This window comes from Gorilla gorilla, chromosome 2 (assembly GCF_029281585.2).
Source record: "Gorilla gorilla gorilla isolate KB3781 chromosome 2, NHGRI_mGorGor1-v2.1_pri, whole genome shotgun sequence".
Taxonomy (NCBI): Eukaryota; Metazoa; Chordata; class Mammalia; order Primates; family Hominidae; genus Gorilla; species Gorilla gorilla.
In genome coordinates this window covers 207,054,816-207,072,961 of record NC_086017.1, presented here as the reverse complement: position 1 = coordinate 207,072,961, position 18,146 = coordinate 207,054,816, and the positions used below count along the sequence as shown (strand labels likewise).

The following is an 18,146-nucleotide window of genomic DNA, read 5'->3' as shown; positions in this document are numbered from 1 at the left end:
TGCTGTGTGGCTCCTTACGGCTCCATGGCTCAGGGGTTGGGGACCCCTGCTCAAGTGCATCCAAAGCGACCCTTCCCACACCAGTCTTCATAGTAGTCAAGTGCAGCAACCACTTAGCTCCCAAGGTGTGTGCCTCAGCTGGCATTTCATCACAATCAACAATAAGTGGTAGCTTGAGTCGTTGTGAGGTCACTTCCTGGAAATCACCCTAACCCTGGGCCCCGGGCCCTGACCCTAAAACCCTAACCCTGGGCCCCGGTCCCTGACCCTGAAGCCCTAACCCTGGGCCCCGGGCCCGGACCCTGAAGCCCTAACCCTGGGCCCTGGGCCCTGACCCTGAAGCCCTAACCCTGGGCCCCGGTCCCTGACCCTGAAGCCCTAACCCTGCGCCCCGGGCCCGGACCCTGAAGCCCTAACCCTGGGCCCCGGGCCCTGACCCTGAAGCCCTAACCCTGGGCCCCGGGCCCTGACCCTGAAGCCCTAACCCTGGGCCCCGGGCCCTGACCCTGAAGCCCAAACCCTGGGCCCCGGGCCCTGACCCTGAAGCCCAAACCCTGGGCCCCGGGCCCTGACCCTGAAGCCCAAACCCTGGGCCCCGGCCCTGACCCTGAAGCCCTAACCCTGGGCCCCGGGCCCTGACCCTGAAGCCCTAACACTGGGCCCCGGGCCCTGACCCTGAAGCCCTAACCCTGGGCCCCGGGCCCTGTCCCTGAAGCCCTAACCCTGGGCCCCGGGCCCTGTCCCTGAAGCCCTAACCCTGGGCCCCGGGCCCTGACCCTAAAGCCCTAACCCTGGGCCCCGGGCCCTGACCCTAAAGCCCTAACCCTGGGCCCCGGGCCCCGGGCCCTGGCCCTAAAGCCCTAACCGTGGGCCCCGGGCCCTGGCCATAAATCCCTAACCCTGGCCCCGGGCCCTGGCCCTAAAGCCCTAACCCTGGGCCCCAGGCACTGACCCTAAAACCCTAACCCTGGGCCCCGGGCCCTGACCCTAAAACCCTAATGCTGGGCCCTGTCCCTAAAACCCTAACCCTGGGCCCTGACCCTAAAACCCTAACCCTGGGCCCTGACCCTAAAACCCTAACCCTGGGCCCTGACCCTAAAACCCTAACCCTTCGCCCTTACCCTAAAACCCTAACCCTTCGCCCTTACCCTAAAACCCTAACCCTAACCCTAGTGAGCCTAGACCACACATTGCACTCCAGCCTGGGTGACAGAGCATGACTCTGTCTCAAAAAAAAAAAAAAGAAAAAAAGACAGAGAAAAGAAAGCCAACAAGACACCATTAGGCAACCCATTGTCAGGTTATGGGAGTTTGAAAAGGAAAGTAGAGAAAGGAGAAGAAAGCTTATTTAAAGAATGGCTGAAGACTGCCTAAATCGTGGGAAAGATTTAGACATCTAAATCCATGAAGCTTAAAGATTCCTGAAGAGGTTCAAACCAAATAGATACTCACCAAGTCACAATATAATCAAATAGTCAAAAGTTAAAGAAACTTTGCAGGTCAGGACAGAATCGAATAATACATTCAAAGTGCTGAAAGAAAAAAAGTGCCAGCAACTAATACTATGTCTGACAAAGCTGTCCTTCAGAAAGAAAAAAGAAATAACGTGCTTCCTCGACAAACAAAGCTGAGGGCATTCAGGACCACTAGGTCTACCTTAAAAAAATGCTTAACGGAGTTTTTCAAGTAAAAATGAATGAAGTTGGGAGCAGTGGCTCATGCCCGTAATCCCATTTTGGGAGGCTGAGGTGGGTGGATCACCTGAGGTCGGGAGGTCAAGACCAGCCTGGCCAACATGGCAAAACCCCACCCCCAGTAAAAATACAAAAAATTAGCCAGGTATGAAGGCCACTGAGATCGTGCCACTGCACTCCAGCCTGGGTGACAAGAGTCAAACTACATTTCAAAAACAAAAAAACAAACAAAAAAAAACAAAACTTGAGGCCTGGTCTTCTGCTCCTCTCCAACCCCCACTTCTCTGGGCCCAAGCCACCTGGGCTGAGGAGGGGGTGAGGTGTGAGCTCCTGCCAGGAACTCCCTGCCCGGACCAAGTACTCGGCCCCCAGGCCTGCATTCAGTGAGGCCTCCCGTGGCGTCAGCATGTTCGTGTGGAGGAATGTGGAAGGTCACTCTGTGGCCGTGTTCCCCTGGTACTCCATCCCCTTCCTGACCCCTCCCTGCAGCCACACGAGGCCCAGCAACCTGCCAGTTACTCAGTGGCCTCCAACCAGAGAAAACAACCTGCCAAGTTGGCAGCTGTTGCTCATGAGCATCCACCAGGTGGCACAGGGAGTGTTGACCCTGGGCGGCCCCCTGGAGCCACCTGCCCTGAAAGCCCAGGGCCCGCAACCCCACACACTTTGGGGGTGGTGGAACCTGTTAAAAGCTCACCTCCCACCATGGAGGAGGAGCCCTGGGCCCCTCAGGGGAGTCCCTGCTGGACAGTGAGACAGAGAATGACCATGATGATGCTTTCCTCTCCATCATGTCTCCTGACACCCAGTTGCCTCTACCACTCAGATGATGTCAGGCCCAGTCCCTCAGTGCCCTGCGCAAGGAACAGGACTCATCTTCTGAGAAGGATGGACGCAGCCCCAACAAATGGGACAAGGACCACATCGGTGGCCCATGAGTGGCGGTCATGATCTTCAGCAAGCGGCACCAGGCCCTGGCAGGGCGCACCAGGGTCACTCCAACCAGGATATCCGGACCGTCAGCCAGATGCTGACTCTGGCCCAAAGACTTCTACTCAGTATGGAGCTCCAGGCCACTTTGCAGCCCCTGGTGAGGGAGGTGTACATACCATGAATTGTGGGACCTTCAGAGCTTTTCACTTTTCGGAAAATAGCTCCTGTTGGGGCTACAAGATGGAGTGTGAAGAGGGCCTTGGGCCACAGGGAGGTGCCTGTGGACTAGGGGGAGTTCATGCACCCCTTCTTTCCCCAGAGGGGCTGGACTCAGGTGAGTATGGGGGTGGGGGCTCCTGCACTTCGACACAGGCAGCGGGAGGGTTTTCTCCCCATTCCCTCTGCACTCCCAACTTGAGCTATACTTTTTAAGAAAGTGATTCACCCTGCCTTTGCCCCCTTCCCCAGAACAGAACACGTTGATCATGGGCGATATTTTTCATTGTGCCAAACAGTTGCCATGACCGTCATTAAACCTGTTTAACACCAAATAATAAGGAAAATAAAATAAAAAATTCGGGCTTGGTGCAGAAACTCACCCCAAATAAATCACCTACCAAAATATTTACATAATGGTGGAAATATTCCAAAATTCAATATTTTGGGATTTATACACAAAAGATAAACAAATTAGAGGCCAAGAGGCTGCCAGAAGGGAAAAACGGGGCCTGGGAAGGCCGTTGTGAGGAACGAGCTGGGCCTAAAGAGGCCACTGGCAGGCGGGAGCTGGGCCTGCCGAAGCGGCCGAGAGGCAGGAGCTTTGGACTCGGGAGGCCGCAATGAGGCGAGAGCTAGCTGGGCATGGAGAGTCCGCTGTGAGTCCGCTGTGAGTCCGGGCCCGTGCAGGCCTTCGAGAGGCAGGAGGCCGGGCCTGCAAAGGCCCACTGGAGGTCAAGTTCTGGGCCTGAAGAGGCCACCAAAAGTCAAAAGCGGGGCCTGGGAAGGCCGCCAAGAGCCATGAGCTGGTCTGGGCTGAAAGAGGCCACTGGGAGGCAGGAGGAGCTGGGCCTGGAGAGGCTGACTCGAGGAAGTTTTGCACCTGGAGAGGCCGCCTAGAGGACGGAGCTGGGCCCGGGGAGGCCGACTTGCTGCTCTTCCGGGCCCAATTCCAGGCCGACTTGACGACAACTTGGGCCTGCTGGGAGCTGGGCAGGAGCTGAGTCCAAAGACGTTGTTGGGAGGCCAGAGTCAGGCCTGGAGACGCAGCCAGGAGGAAGAGCTGGGCCCGGAGAGGATGCCGGGAGGCTGCAAGTGGGTCTGGAGAGGCCGATTTGAGGAGGCCCGGCCTCCGCCTCCCGCATGGCGGCCTCTGCAGGCACAGCTGTTTCTCCTGGCTGCATCTCCCGCCTCCCAGCAAACAAGCTTTTTTGGCTCAGCTCCCACCTGCGTTTGTAGACCCCGAAGTTTCTGCAACCAAGCTCTTCAGACCCACATCCCACCTCCCAGTACCTGAACAGTCCCAGCTCCGGCTGGAGAACAGAGTCTGTAGGCCCCGCGGTTGCCTCCCAGGGGAGTCTCCAAGCCCAGCTCTCACCCCACCACGACCTCCCAGGCCCAAGTCGCTGCCTGCCTCACAGCAGCCCGCTTGCGACCCTGCTCCTCCCTCACGGTGGCCTGTTGAGGCAGGGGCTCACGCTGACCTCTCTCAGCGTGGGAGGGGCCGGTGTGAGGCAAGGGCTCACGCTGACCTCTCTCAGCGTGGGAGGGGCCGCTGTGAGGCAAGGGGCTGACGCTGACCTCTCTCAGCGTGGGAGGGGCCGGTGTGAGGCAAGGGCTCACGCCGACCTCTCTCAGCGTGGGAGGGGCCGCTGTGAGGCAAGGGGCTGATGCTGACCTCTCTCACCGTGGGAGGGGCCGGGGTGAGGCAAGGGGCTCACGCTGACCTCTCTCAGCGTGGGAGGGGCCGGTGTGAGGCAAGGGCTCACGCTGACCTCTCTCAGCGTGGGAGGGGCCGGTGTGAGGCAAGGGCTCACGCTGACCTCTCTCAGCGTGGGAGGGGCCGGTGTGAGTCAAGGGATCACGCTGACCTCTCTCAGCGTGGGAGGGGCCGGTGTGAGGCAAGGGGCTGACGCTGACCTCTCTCACCGTGGGAGGGGCCGGTGTGAGGCAAGGGCTCACGCCGACCTCTCTCAGCGTGGGAGGGGCCGGGGTGAGGCAAGGGGCTCACGCTGACCTCTCTCAGCGTGGGAGGGGCCGGTGTGAGGCAAGGGCTCAGGCTGACCTCTCTCAGCGTGGGAGGGGCCGGTGTGAGGCAAGGGCTCACGCTGACCTCTCTCAGCATGGGAGGGGCCCGTGTGAGGCAAGGGGCTCATGTTGACCTCTCTCAGCGTGGGAGGGGCCGGTGTGAGGCAAGGGGCTGACGCTGACCTCTCTCAGCGTGGGAGGGGCCGGTGTGAGGCAAGGGCTCAGGCTGACCTCTCTCAGCGTGGGAGGGGCCGGTGTGAGGCAAGGGGCTGACGCTGACCTCTCTCAGCGTGGGAGGGGCCGGTGTGAGGCAAGGGCTCACGCTGACCTCTCTCAGCGTGGGAGGGGCCGGTGTGAGGCAAGGGCTCATGCCGACCTCTCTCAGTGTGGGAGGGGCCGGGGTGAGGCAAGGGGCTCACGCTGACCTCTCTCAGCGTGGGAGGGGCTGGTGTGAGGCAAGGGCTCACGCCGACCTCTCTCAGCGTGGGAGGGGCCGGGGTGAGGCAAGGGGCTGACGCTGACCTCTCTCACCGTGGGAGGGGCCGGTGTGAGTCAAGGGCTCACGCCGACCTCTCTCAGCATGGGAGGGGCCGGTGTGAGGCAAGGGCTCACGCTGACCTCTCTCAGCGTGGGAGGAGCCAGTGTGAGGCAAGGGGCTCACGCTGACCTCTCTCAGCATGGGAGGGGCCGGTGTGAGGCAAGGGCTCACGCTGACCTCTCTCAGCGTGGGAGGAGCCAGTGTGTGGCAGGGGCTCATGCCTCTGGGCAGGGTACCAGAGGCATGGGCATCAACAGGCCACCGTGAGGGAGGAGCTGGGCCGCATGCGGGCTGCTGGGAGGCAGGCAGGGACTTGGCCCCAGATGGCCGCCGTGGGGGCAAGAGCTGGGCCTGGAGAGGCCCCTGGGAGGCAAGAGCGGGACCTGCAGAGGCCGTTCTCCAACCATTGCTGGGCCCGTACAGGCCACCGGGCGGCAGGAATGAGGCCCAAAGAACTTGGCTGGAGAAAGTTCGGGACCTACAAAGGCGGTTGGGAGCTGGGCAGGAGTTGAGCCAAAAGAGCTTGCTTACTTGCTGGGAGGCATGGCTGGGAGATGCCGACTTCAGGACAACTTGGGCCTGCAGAGGTCACCGGGAGGCCCAAGCTTGGCGTGGAGGAGTCCACCGACCGGAGACCATTTGGGTCCTGCAGGTGCCATTGGAGGGCAGGAGCTCATCGTGGAGGGGGCACCGTGAGGCCTGACCTGGGCCTGGGGAGCTTGGCTTGAGGAAGCTGTGGGCCGACCAAGGACGCCAGGAGATGGGTAGGCACTGAGTCCAAAGAGGTTGTTGAGAGGCAGGAGTCGGGCCTGGAGATGCAGCCAGGAAGAGGAGCTTGGCCCGGAGAGGACGCCTGGAGGGTGCAAGTGAGTCTGGAGAGGCCGACTTGAGGAGGTTCTCAGCCCGGAGAGGCCGCCGGAAGGGAAAAACTGGGACTGGAAAGGCTGTTGTGAGGAATGAGCCCCATGGGCCTGAAGAGGCCACTGGCAGGCGGGAGCTGGGTGTGTAGAAGCTGCTGAAAGGTTGGGAGCTTGGCTTGGGGGGTCCACAGTGAGGCAGATGCTGGGCCTGAAGAATCTGCTTAAAAAGATTTAAGCACATTTACATTTATTAGGCACTTTATTTCCATTATTACATATATATAAATATATATACGTATTATATATCCAATATATAATAAAATGATTATACAACTCACCATAATGTAGAATCAGTGGGCGTGTTAAGCTTGTTTTCCTGAAACTGGATGGTCCCACCTGAGCGTGATGGGAGAAAGTGACAGATCAATAGGTATTAGATACTCATAAGCACAGCGCAACCTAGATCCCTCACATGCACGGTTCACAACAGGGTGCGTTCTCCTATGAGAATCTAATGCTGCTGCTCATCTGAGAAGGTGGAGCTCAAGCGGGAATGTGAGCAAAGGGGAGTGGCTGTAAATACAGACGAAGCTTCCCTCACTCCCTCACTCGACACCACTCACCTCCTGCTGTGTGGCTCCCTACGGCTCCATGGCTCAGGGGTTGGGGACCCCTGCTCAAGTGCATCCAAAGCGACCCTTCCCACACCAGTCTTCATAGTGGTCAAGGGCAGCAACCACTTAGCTCCCAAGGCATGTGCCTCAGCTGGCATTTCGTCACAATCAACAGTAAGTGGTAGCTTGAGTCACTGTGAGGTCACTTCCTGGAAATCACCAGCATCCCATTTCCCACTGGCAAAGAGCTCAGCACTGCCCCCTGGGAAACCAAACCTATGCCCAAATCCCATCTGTGTGGGTTTATCTCCTGGGACCCTTCCTAACATATTAGTCAGAGTCCAATCAGGAAGCATAAACCACTCAAAAGTTTAAAGTGGTAAAATTTAATACGGAGAATTATTCATTATAACAGGTGAACAGCATAATGAGAGATTGGCTAGCACAAAGTAAAGAGAACTCTAGAGAATACAGGACTAGCCCAGGCCAGGCATGATGGCTCATGCCTGAAATTCCAGCAATTTGAGAAGCTAATGCAGGAGGATTGCTTAAGGCCAGGAGCTAGAGACCGGTCTGGACAACACAGTGAGAACCTGTCTCTATCCAAAAGAAGAAAAAAGTTAGCTGGGAGTGGTGGTGCACACTTGTAGTCCCAGCTACTCGGAATGCTGAAGTTTGAGCCTGGGAGGTCAAGGCTGCAGTGAGGCATGATTATGCCACTACAGTCTAGCCTGGTGACAGAGCAAGACCCTGTCTCAAAGAACAAAACAACAACAACCATTTACAGACAGAAAAGAGGTAGAGCTAATAAGCTAAGGAAAGATGTTGAAATGTGACAAGTAAAGTAATATGAGGTCTTTTATCTATTTAAAATAATCAAACAAAAAATGACTTACTAAATTATAATACCCTGTGCTGGCAAAGGTGCAGTGAAATGGGCACTTTCTTATACTATGAGGGGTGTTTACATTGTGTATAAGCCTTCCCGGGTAAAGCTTGTCAATTTTTTAAAATAATGGAGACAGGGTCTCACCATACTGCCATACTGCCTCCTCCAACTCTTGGCCTCAAGCAATCCTCCTCTCTTAGCCTCCCAAAGTGCTAAGATTATAGCTGGGAGGCACCCAAAACCCTGTCAATTTACATCAAGGGTAATGAGAATGTCCATTCACCATGACTCACAGTAATCTTACTTCTGGGGAGACAATTCAATCTAAACAAAAGGTCATCTGTACACACACAGTAAAAATCTGGGAGTAACTGAAGACAGAGTTGGTAAGTGAAATAAGAAACAGTTCTAAGAAATTAAACTATGGTATCAATAGGCACCTGATATAAAAGGTCAGTTGATGTTAGCTGCTACTTTTTTGTTGTTTTGAGACAGGGTCTCACTCTGTCACCCAGGCTGGAGTGCAGAGGCCTGATCATGACTCACTGCAGTCTCAGCCTCCCTGGGCTTGAGTGATCCTCCCACCTCAGCCTCCCAAGTAGCTGGGACTACAGGAACGTGCCACCACACTAGGCTAATTCATGTATTTTTCTGTAGGGATGGTGACTCCCCCTTTGTTTCCAAGGCCTATCGCAAACTCTTGGCCTCAAGCCATCCTCCTGCCTCAGCCTCCCAAAGTGTTGCGATTACCAGTGTGAGCCACCACACCTGGCCAGCTGCTACTTTTAGCAATATTATTATTATTCTTCCACTCCATTAAAAATTATTATTTTCAAGGCTATGCAACAGTATGTATCCTACAGCATAATTGTAAAAACATATACAGTTGCCGTCCCTCAGTATACAGAATTAGTTACAGCCCCCCATCTCTGCATATACCAAAATCCATGCTTACTCACGTTTCGCTGTCACCCCTCTGGAATCCACGTATATGAAAAAACCAAATATTAGTTGGGCGTAGTGGCAAGCACCTGTAGTCTCAGCCACGTGGGAGGTTGAGATGGGAGGATCGCTTCAGCCTGGAAGGTTGAGGCTGCAGTCAGCTGCGATAGCACTACTACCCTCCAGCCTTGGACAACAGAGGGAGACCCTGTCTCAGAAAAAAATAAATAAATAAAACACGTAAGAAATTGTAATGAGGTCTGTTGGGCAAAATTCCATATAAGCAAAGTATAAATTAATAAAGCAAATCGTGATAAATTAGTACGATTGACTTTCTGGAGTTTCTGACAATAAAAGTAAGGAAAATGCAGAACACAAAGACAGAGAGTAAAAAGAGAAATTAGGAAAGCATTCTACATGTTTAATAGGAAGACACTGGCTGTGTTCGTGCAGCGGCAGTATGTCGTGACATGACATACTTTGGAGAGAAGTTAACAGATGAGGAAGTTGATAAAAATCATCAGAGTAGCAAAATACTGGTAGCGACACTCAAGTAAACCACGAAATTTCCATAACTTATGTCAGCAAAGTGGGAATATTGTACAGTGTGTGTTGAAGTTCCTATACAACATTGTTTATCTGCCGTTTGTTTGTTTGTAAGCAATGTATATACTAACAGTTCTTCTTGCTGTCAAAAGAATATGTGTGAATAAGTCATTTTAACTTATTCTTCTGTTTTTCTTTTATCTTCCTGCCATCATCCCACAGCCTTACTTTAGAAATTTTTTCTTTAGAAAATTGAACAAGTGCCCCTTGTGGTGGCACATACCTCGAGGATGGGAGGCAGGGGTGGAAGGGTCACTTGAGGCCATTAGTTTGACAGCAGCCTGGCCAACAAAGTGAGACCCCATGTCTGCAAAACAATTTAAAAATTAGCCAAGTATCGTCATGTATACCTACAGTCCCAGCTACCTCAACTTACGGAGAAAGTTCAGGGCCTGGAGACAAGGCTGGGAGGCAGGAGCTGGGTCTAAAGAGGCCATTGTAACGATGGAGCTGTGCCTGTGGAGGCTGTTGTGAGGCAGTAGGCTCATCTGCGGAGACTGCCGTGAGGTAGGCTATGGGCCTAAATAGGCCATTGTGAGTCATGAGCTTGGTCTGTAGAGGCTGACTGGAGAGAGTTCTGGGCCTGGCAAGGCTGCCGGGAGGTAGGAGCTGGGCCAAAAGATTTAAGCACATTTACGTTTATTAGGCACTTCATTTCCATTATTACACTGGAATATATAATAAAATAATTATAGAACTCACCATAATGTAGAATCAGTGGGCGTGTTAAGCTTGTTTTCCTGAAACTGGATGGTCCCACCTGAGCGTGATGGGAGAAAGTGACAGATCAATAGGTATTAGATTCTCATAAGAACAGCGCAACCTAGATCCCTCACATGCACGGTTCACAACAGGGTGCGTTCTCCTATGAGAATCTAATGCTGCTGCTCATCTGAGAAGGTGGAGCTCAAGCGGGAATGTGAGCAAAGGGGAGTGGCTGTAAATACAGACGAAGCTTCCCTCACTCCCTCACTCGACACCACTCACCTGCTGTGTGGCTCCTTACGGCTCCAAGGCTCAGGGGTTGGGGACCCCAACTCAACTGCATCCAAAGCGACCCTTCCCACACCAGTCTTCATAGTAGTCAAGGGCAGCAACCACTTAGCTCCCAAGGCATGTGCCTCAGCTAGCATTTCGTCACAATCAACAGTAAGTGGTAGCTTGAGTCATTGTGAGGTCACTTCCTGGAAATCACCCTAAACATGGGCCCTGACACTAAAACCCTAACCCTGGGCCCTGACCCTAAAACCCTAACCCTGGGCCCTGACAATAAAACCCTAACACTGGGCCCTGGCCCTGAGCCTAAAACCCCAAACCGGGGTCCCGGCCCTGACCTTAAACAACCCTAACCCTGGGCCCTGTCCCTGACCCTAAAGCAAGCCTAACCCTGGGCCCTGGCCCTGAACCCAAAACAACCCTAACTCTGGGCCCTGGCCCTGACCCTAAAACAACCCAATCCCTTGGCGCTGGCCCTGACCCTAAAACAAGCCTAACACTGGGCCCTGGCCCTGACCCTAAAACAAGGCTAACCCTGGGCCCTGGCACTAAAACAAGCCTAACCCTGGGCCCAGGTCCTGACCCTAAAACAACCCTAACCCTGGGCCCTAGCCCTGAACCTAAAACAAGCCTAACCCTGGGCCCCGGTCCTGACCCTAAAACAAGCCTAACCGTGGGCCCTGGCCCTGACCCTACAACAACCCTAAACCTGGGCCCTGGCCCTGACCCTAAAACAACCCTAACCCTAGGCCCTGGCCCTGACCCTAAAACAACCCTAAACCTGGGACCTGGTCCTGACCTAAAACAACCCTAAACCTAGGCCCTGGCCCTGACCTAAAACAACCCTAAACCTGGGCCCTGGCCCTGACCCTAAAACAACCCTAACCCTGGGCCCTCGCACTAAAACAAGCCTAAGCCTGGGCCCAGGTCCTGACCCTAAAACAACCCTAACCCTGGGACCTGGCCCTGAACCTAAAACAACCCTAAACCTGGGCCCTGGCCCTGACCCTAAAACAAGCCTAACCCTGGGCCCTGGACCGGAACCTAAAACAACCCTAACCCTGGGCCCTGGCCCTGACCCTAAAACAAGCCTAACCCTGGGCCCTGGCCGTGACCCTAAAACAACCCTAAACTTGGGACCTGGCCCTAAGATAAAACAAGCCTAACCCTGGGCCCTGGCCCTGACATAAAGCAACCCTAACCCTGGGCCCTGGCCCTGACCTAAAGCAACCCTAACCCTGGGCCCTGGCCCTGACTCTAAAACAACCCTAACCCTGGGCCCTAGCACTAAAACAAGCCTAAACCTGGGCCCAAGTCCTGACCCTAAAACCACCCTAAACCTGGGCCCTGGCCCTGACCCTAAAACAACCCTAACCCTGGGATCTGGCCCTGACCCTAAAACAACCCTAAACCAGGGCCCTGGCCTTGACCCTAAAACAAGCCTAACCCTGGGCCCTGGCCCTGAACCTAAAACAAGCCTAACCATGGGCCCTGGCCCTGACCCTAAAACAACCCTAACCCTGGGCCCTGGCCCTGACCCTAAAACAAGCCTAACCCTGGGCCCTGGCCGTGACCCTAAAACAACCCTAACCCTGGGCCCTGGCCCTGACCCTAAAACCACCCTAACCCTGGGCCCTGGCCCTGACCCTAAAACAACCCTAACCCTGGGATCTGGCCCTGACCCTAAAACAACCCTAAACCAGGGCCCTGGCCTTGACCCTAAAACAAGCCTAACCCTGGGCCCTGGCCCTGACCCTAAAACAACCCTAACGCTGGGCCCTGGCCCTGACCCTAAAACACCCCTAAACCTGGGCCCTGGCCCTGACCCTAAAACAATCCTAATGCTGGGCCCTGGCACTGACCTAAAACAACCCTGAACCTGGGCCCTGGCCCTGACCTAAAACAACCCTAACCCTGGGCCCTGGCACTAAAACAAGCCTAACTCTGGGCCCTGGCCCTGACGCTAAAACAACCCTAACCGTGGGCCCTGGCCCTGACCCTAAAACAAGCCTAACCCTAGGCCCTGGCCCTCACCCTAAAACAACCCTAAACCTGGGCCCTGGCCCTGACCCTAAAGCAACCCTAAACCTGGGCCCTGGCCCTGACCCTAAAACAAGCCTAACCCTGGGCCCTGGCCCTGACACTAAAACACCCCTAAACCTGGGCCCTGGCCCTGACCCTAAAACAACCCTAATGCTGGGCCCTGGCCCTGACCTAAAACAACCCTGACCCTGGGCCCTGGCCCTGACCCTAAAACAACCCTAACTCTGGGTCCTGGCACTAAAACAAGCCTAAACCTGGGCCCAGGTCCTGACCCTAAAACAAGCCTAACCCTGGGCCCTGGCCCTGACCCTAAAACAACCGTAACCCTTGGCCCTGACCCTGACTCTAAAACAACCCTATCCCTGGGCCCTGGCCATGACCTAAAACAACCGTAACCCTGGGCCCTGGCCCTGACCCTAAAACAACCCTAATCCTGGGCCCTGGCACAAAAACAACCCTAACCCTGGGCCCAGGACCTGACCCTAAAACAACCCTAACCCTGGGCCCTGGCCCTGACCCTAAAACAACCCTAACGCTGGGCCCTGTCCCTGACCCGAAAACAAGCCTAACCCTCGGCCCTGTCCCTGACCTAAAACAACCCTGACCCTGGGCCCTGTCCCTGACCCTAAAACAGCCCTCACCGTGGTTCCTGGCCCTGACCCTAAAACAACCCTAACCCTGGGCCCTGGCCATGACCCAAAAACAACGCTAACCCTGGGCCCTGGCCCTGACCCTAAAACAAACCAAACCCTGGGCCCCGAACCTAAAAAAACCCTAATCCTGGGCCCTGTCACTGAAACAAGCCTAACCCTGGGCCCTGGCCCTGACCCTAAAACAACCCTAACCCTGTGCCCTGACCCTGACCCTAAAACAAACAAAACCCTGGGCCCTGGCCCTGACCCTAAAATAAACCCAACCATGGGCACTCACCCTAAAACAACCCTAACCCTGGGCCCTGACCCTAAAACATCCCTAAGCCTGGGACCTGGCCGTGACCCTAAAACAAGCCTAAACCTGGGCCTTGGCCCTGACCTTAAAACAACCCTAACCCTGGGCCCTGGCCCTGACCCAAAAACAACCCTAACCCTGGGCCCTGGCCCTCACCCTAAAACAACCCTAACCCTGGGCCCTGACCCTAAAACAACCCTGACCCTGGGCCCTGACCCTAAAACAACCCTAACCCTGGGCCCTGATCCTAAAACAAGCCTAACCCTGGGCCCCGACCTTAAAAAAACCCTAACCCTGGGCCCTGGCACTAAAACAAACCTAACCCTGGGCGAAGGTCCTCACCCTAAAACAACCCTAACCCTGGGCCCTGGCCCTGACCCTAAATCAAGCCTAACCCTGGGCCCTGGCCCTGACCCTAAAACAAGCCTAACCGTGGGCCCTGGCCCTGACCCTAAAACAACCCTAACCCTGGGTCCTGGCACTACAACAAGCCTAAACCTCGGCCCAGGTCCTCACCCTAAAAAAACCCTAACCCTGGGCCCTGGCCCTGAACCTGAAACAACCCTAACTCTGTGCCCTGGCCCTGAGCCTAAAACAACCCTAACCCTGGGCCGTGGCCCTTACCCTAAAACAAGCCTAACCTTGGGCCCTGGCCCTGACCCTAAAACAAGCCTAACCCTGGGCCCTGGCCCTGACCCTAAAACAACCCTAACCCTGGGCCCTGTCCCTGACCCTAAAACAAGCCTAAACCTGGGCCCCGGTTCTGACCCTAAAACAAGCCTAAACCTGGGCCCTGGTCCTGACCCTAAAACAAACCCAACCCTGTACCCTCACCCTAAAACAACCCTAACCTTGGTCCCTGACCCTAAAACAACCCTAACCCTGGGCCCTGATCCTAAAACAAGCAGAACCCTGGGCCCCGATCCGAAAAAAACCCTAACCCTGGGCCTCGACCCTAAAACAAACCTAACCCTGGGCCCCGACCCTAAAACAACCCTAACCCTGGACCCTGGCCCAGACCCCAAAACAACCCTAACACTGGCCCCTGGCCCTGACCCTAAAACAACCCTAACCCTGGGCCCTGGCCCTGAACCGAAAACAACCCTAACCCTGTGCCCGGGCCCTGACCCGAAAACAACCCTAACCCTGGGCCCCAGCCCTGACCCTAAAGCAACCCTAACCCTGGGCCCTGGCACTGACCCTAAAACAACCCTAACCCTGGGCCCTGATCCTAAAACAAGCCTAACCCTGGGCCCCGAACCTAAAAAAAACCCTAATCCTGGGCCCTGGCACTAAAACAAGCCTAACCCTGGGCCCTGGCCCTGACCCTAAAACAACCCTAACCCTGGGCCCTGGCCCTGACCCTAAAACAAACCAAACCCTGGGCCCTGGCCCTGACCCTAAAATAAACCCAACCATGGGCACTCACCCTAAAACAACCCTAACCCTGGGCCCTGACCCTAAAACAACCCTAAGCCTGGGACTTGGCCGTGACCCTAAAACAAGCCTAACCCTGGGCCCCAGCCCTGACCCTAAAGCAACCCTAACCCTGGGCCCTGGCACTGGCCCTAAAACAACCCTAACCCTGGGCCCCGGCCCTGACCCTAAAACAAACCTAACCCTGGGCCCCGGCCCTGACCCTAAAACAACCCTAACCCTGGGCCCCGGCCCTGACCCTAAAACAACCCTAACCCTGGGCCCCGGCCCTGACCCTAAAACAACCCTAACCCTGGGCCCCGGCCCTTACCCTAAAACAACGCTAACCCTGAGCCCCGGCCCTGACCCTAAAACAACCCTAAACCTGGGCCCCGGCCCTGACCCTAAAACATGCCTAACCCTGGGCCCTGGCCCTGACCCTGAAACAAACCTAACCCTGGGCCGTGGCCCAAATTGTAATGAGGTCTGTTGGGCAAAATTCCATATAAGCATAGTATCAATTAATAAAGCAAATCGTGATAAATTAGTACGATTGACTTTCTGGAGTTTCTGACAATAAAAGTAAGGAAAGTGCAGAACACAAAGACAGAGAGTAAAAAGAGAAATTAGGAAGGCATTCTACATGTTTAATAGGAAGACACTGGCCGTGTTCGTGCAGCGGCAGTATGTCGTGACATGACATACTTTGGAGAGAAGTTAACAGATGAGGAAGTTGATAAAAATCGTCAGAGGACCAAAATACTGGTAGCGACACTCAAGGAAACCACGAAATTTCCATAACTTATGTCAGCAAAGTGGGAATATTGTACAGTGTGTGTTGAAGTTCCTATACAACATTGTTTATCTGCCGTTTGTTTGTTTGTAAGCAATGTATATACTAACAGTTCTTCTTGCTGTCAAAAGAATATGTGTGAATAAGTCATTTTAACTTATTCTTCTGTTTTTCTTTTATCTTCCTGCCATCATCCCACAGCCTTACTTTAGAAATTTTTTCTTTAGAAAATTGAACAAGTGCCCCTTGTGGTGGCACATACCTCGAGGATGGGAGGCAGGGGTGGAAGGGTCACTTGAGGCCATTAGTTTGACAGCAGCCTGGCCAACAAAGTGAGACCCCATGTCTGCAAAACAATTTAAAAATTAGCCAAGTATCGTCATGTATACCTACAGTCCCAGCTACCTCAACTTACGGAGAAACTTCAGGGCCTAGAGAGAAGGCTGGGCGGCAGGAGCTGGGTCTAAAGAGGCCATTGGAACGATGGAGCTGTGCCTGTGGAGGCTGTTGTGAGGCAGTAGGCTCATCTGCGGAGACTGCCGTGAGGTAGGGTATGGGCCTAAATAGGCCATTGTGAGTCATGAGCTTGGTCTGTAGAGGCTGACTGGAGAGAGTTCTGGGCCTGGCGAGGCTGCCGGGAGGTAGGAGCTGGGCCAAAAGATTTAAGCACATTTACGTTTATTAGGCACTTCATTTCCATTATTACACTGGAATATATAATAAAATAATTATAGAACTCACCATAATGTAGAATCAGTGGGCGTGTTAAGCTTGTTTTCCTGAAACTGGATGGTCCCACCTGAGCGTGATGGGAGAAAGTGACAGATCAATAGGTATTAGATTCTCATAAGAACAGCGCAACCTAGATCCCTCACATGCACGGTTCACAACAGGGTGCGTTCTCCTATGAGAATCTAATGCTGCTGCTCATCTGAGAAGGTGGAGCTCAAGCGGGAATGTGAGCAAAGGGGAGTGGCTGTAAATACAGACGAAGCTTCCCTCACTCCCTCACTCGACACCACTCACCTGCTGTGTGGCTCCTTACGGCTCCAAGGCTCAGGGGTTGGGGACCCCAACTCAACTGCATCCAAAGCGACCCTTCCCACACCAGTCTTCATAGTAGTCAAGGGCAGCAACCACTTAGCTCCCAAGGCATGTGCCTCAGCTAGCATTTCGTCACAATCAACAGTAAGTGGTAGCTTGAGTCATTGTGAGGTCACTTCCTGGAAATCACCCTAAACATGGGCCCTGACACTAAAACCCTAACCCTGGGCCCTGACCCTAAAACCCTAACCCTGGGCCCTGACAATAAAACCCTAACACTGGGCCCTGGCCCTGAGCCTAAAACCCCAAACCGGGGTCCCGGCCCTGACCTTAAACAACCCTAACCCTGGGCCCTGTCCCTGACCCTAAAGCAAGCCTAACCCTGGGCCCTGGCCCTGAACCCAAAACAACCCTAACTCTGGGCCCTGGCCCTGACCCTAAAACAACCCAATCCCTTGGCGCTGGCCCTGACCCTAAAACAAGCCTAACACTGGGCCCTGGCCCTGACCCTAAAACAAGCCTAACCCTGGGCCCTGGCACTAAAACAAGCCTAACCCTGGGCCCAGGTCCTGACCCTAAAACAACCCTAACCCTGGGCCCTAGCCCTGAACCTAAAACAAGCCTAACCCTGGGCCACGGTCCTGACCCTAAAACAAGCCTAACCGTGGGCCCTGGCCCTGACCCTACAACAACCCTAAACCTGGGCCCTGGCCCTGACCCTAAAACAACCCTAACCCTAGGCCCTGGCCCTGACCCTAAAACAACCCTAAACCTGGGACCTGGTCCTGACCTAAAACAACCCTAAACCTAGGCCCTGGCCCTGACCTAAAACAACCCTAAACCTGGGCCCTGGCCCTGACCCTAAAACAACCCTAACCCTGGGCCCTCGCACTAAAACAAGCCTAAGCCTGGGCCCAGGTCCTGACCCTAAAACAACCCTAACCCTGGAACCCGGCCCTGACCCTAAAACAACCCTAACCCTGAGTCCCAGCCCTGACCCTAAAACAACCCTAAACCTGGGCCCCGGCCCTGACCCTAAAACAACCCTAACCCTGGGCCCTGGCCCTGACCCTAAAACAACCCTAACCCTGGGCCCTGGCCAAGACCCTAAAGCAACCCTAAACCCGGGCCCTGGCCCTGACCCTAAAACAAGCCTAACCCTGGGCCCTGGCCCTGACCCTAAAACAAGCCTAACCCTGGGCCCTGACCCTGACCCTAAAACAACACTAACACTGGGACCTGGCCCTGACCTAAAACAACCCTAACCCTGCGCCCTGGCCCTGACCTAAAACAAACCTATACCTGTGCCCTGGCCCTGACCCTAAAACAAGCCTTACCCTGGGCCCTGGCCCTGACGCTAAAACAAACCCAACCCTGGGCCCTCACCCTAAAACAACCCTAACCCTGGGCCCTGACCCTAAAACAACTCTGACCCTGGGCCCTGACACTAAAACAACCCTAACCCTGGGCCCTGACCCTAAAACAACCCTAACCCTGGGCCCTGATCCTAAAACAAGCCTAACCCTGGACCCCGACCCTAAAAAAACCGTAACCCTGGGCCCTGGCACTAAAACAACCCTAACCCT

General features: G+C 54.8%; 1 protein-coding gene across 1 annotated transcript; it reads right to left on the bottom strand.

The window, feature by feature from the left end:
- Positions 1-5,730: 5,730 nt before the first annotated feature.
- LOC134758127 (uncharacterized) lies at positions 5,731-9,947 on the bottom strand. The gene is made up of 3 exons (XM_063704490.1): positions 9,697-9,947; positions 6,608-6,665; positions 5,731-6,489 (listed from the first exon to the last, which is right to left on the bottom strand). Exons 1-3 carry the CDS (start codon positions 9,806-9,808, stop codon positions 5,973-5,975), a joined length of 687 nt encoding a protein of 228 aa, XP_063560560.1. The 5' UTR covers positions 9,809-9,947; the 3' UTR covers positions 5,731-5,972.
- Positions 9,948-18,146: the final 8,199 nt, after the last annotated feature.

Bases quoted from the DNA above. Each gene is read 5' to 3' on its own strand.
- LOC134758127 (XM_063704490.1), bottom strand. From the start codon at position 9,808: ATGAGCCTACTGCCTCACAACAGCCTCCACAGGCACAGCTCCATCGTT. The intron at 6,666-9,696 runs GTAAGTTGAGGT...CATCACGCTCAG, and splicing joins CCAGGCCCTGAACTTTCTCC to GTGGGACCATCCAGTTTCAG. The intron at 6,490-6,607 runs GTGAGTTGTATA...AATCTTTTTAAG, and splicing joins CCCACTGATTCTACATTATG to CAGATTCTTCAGGCCCAGCA.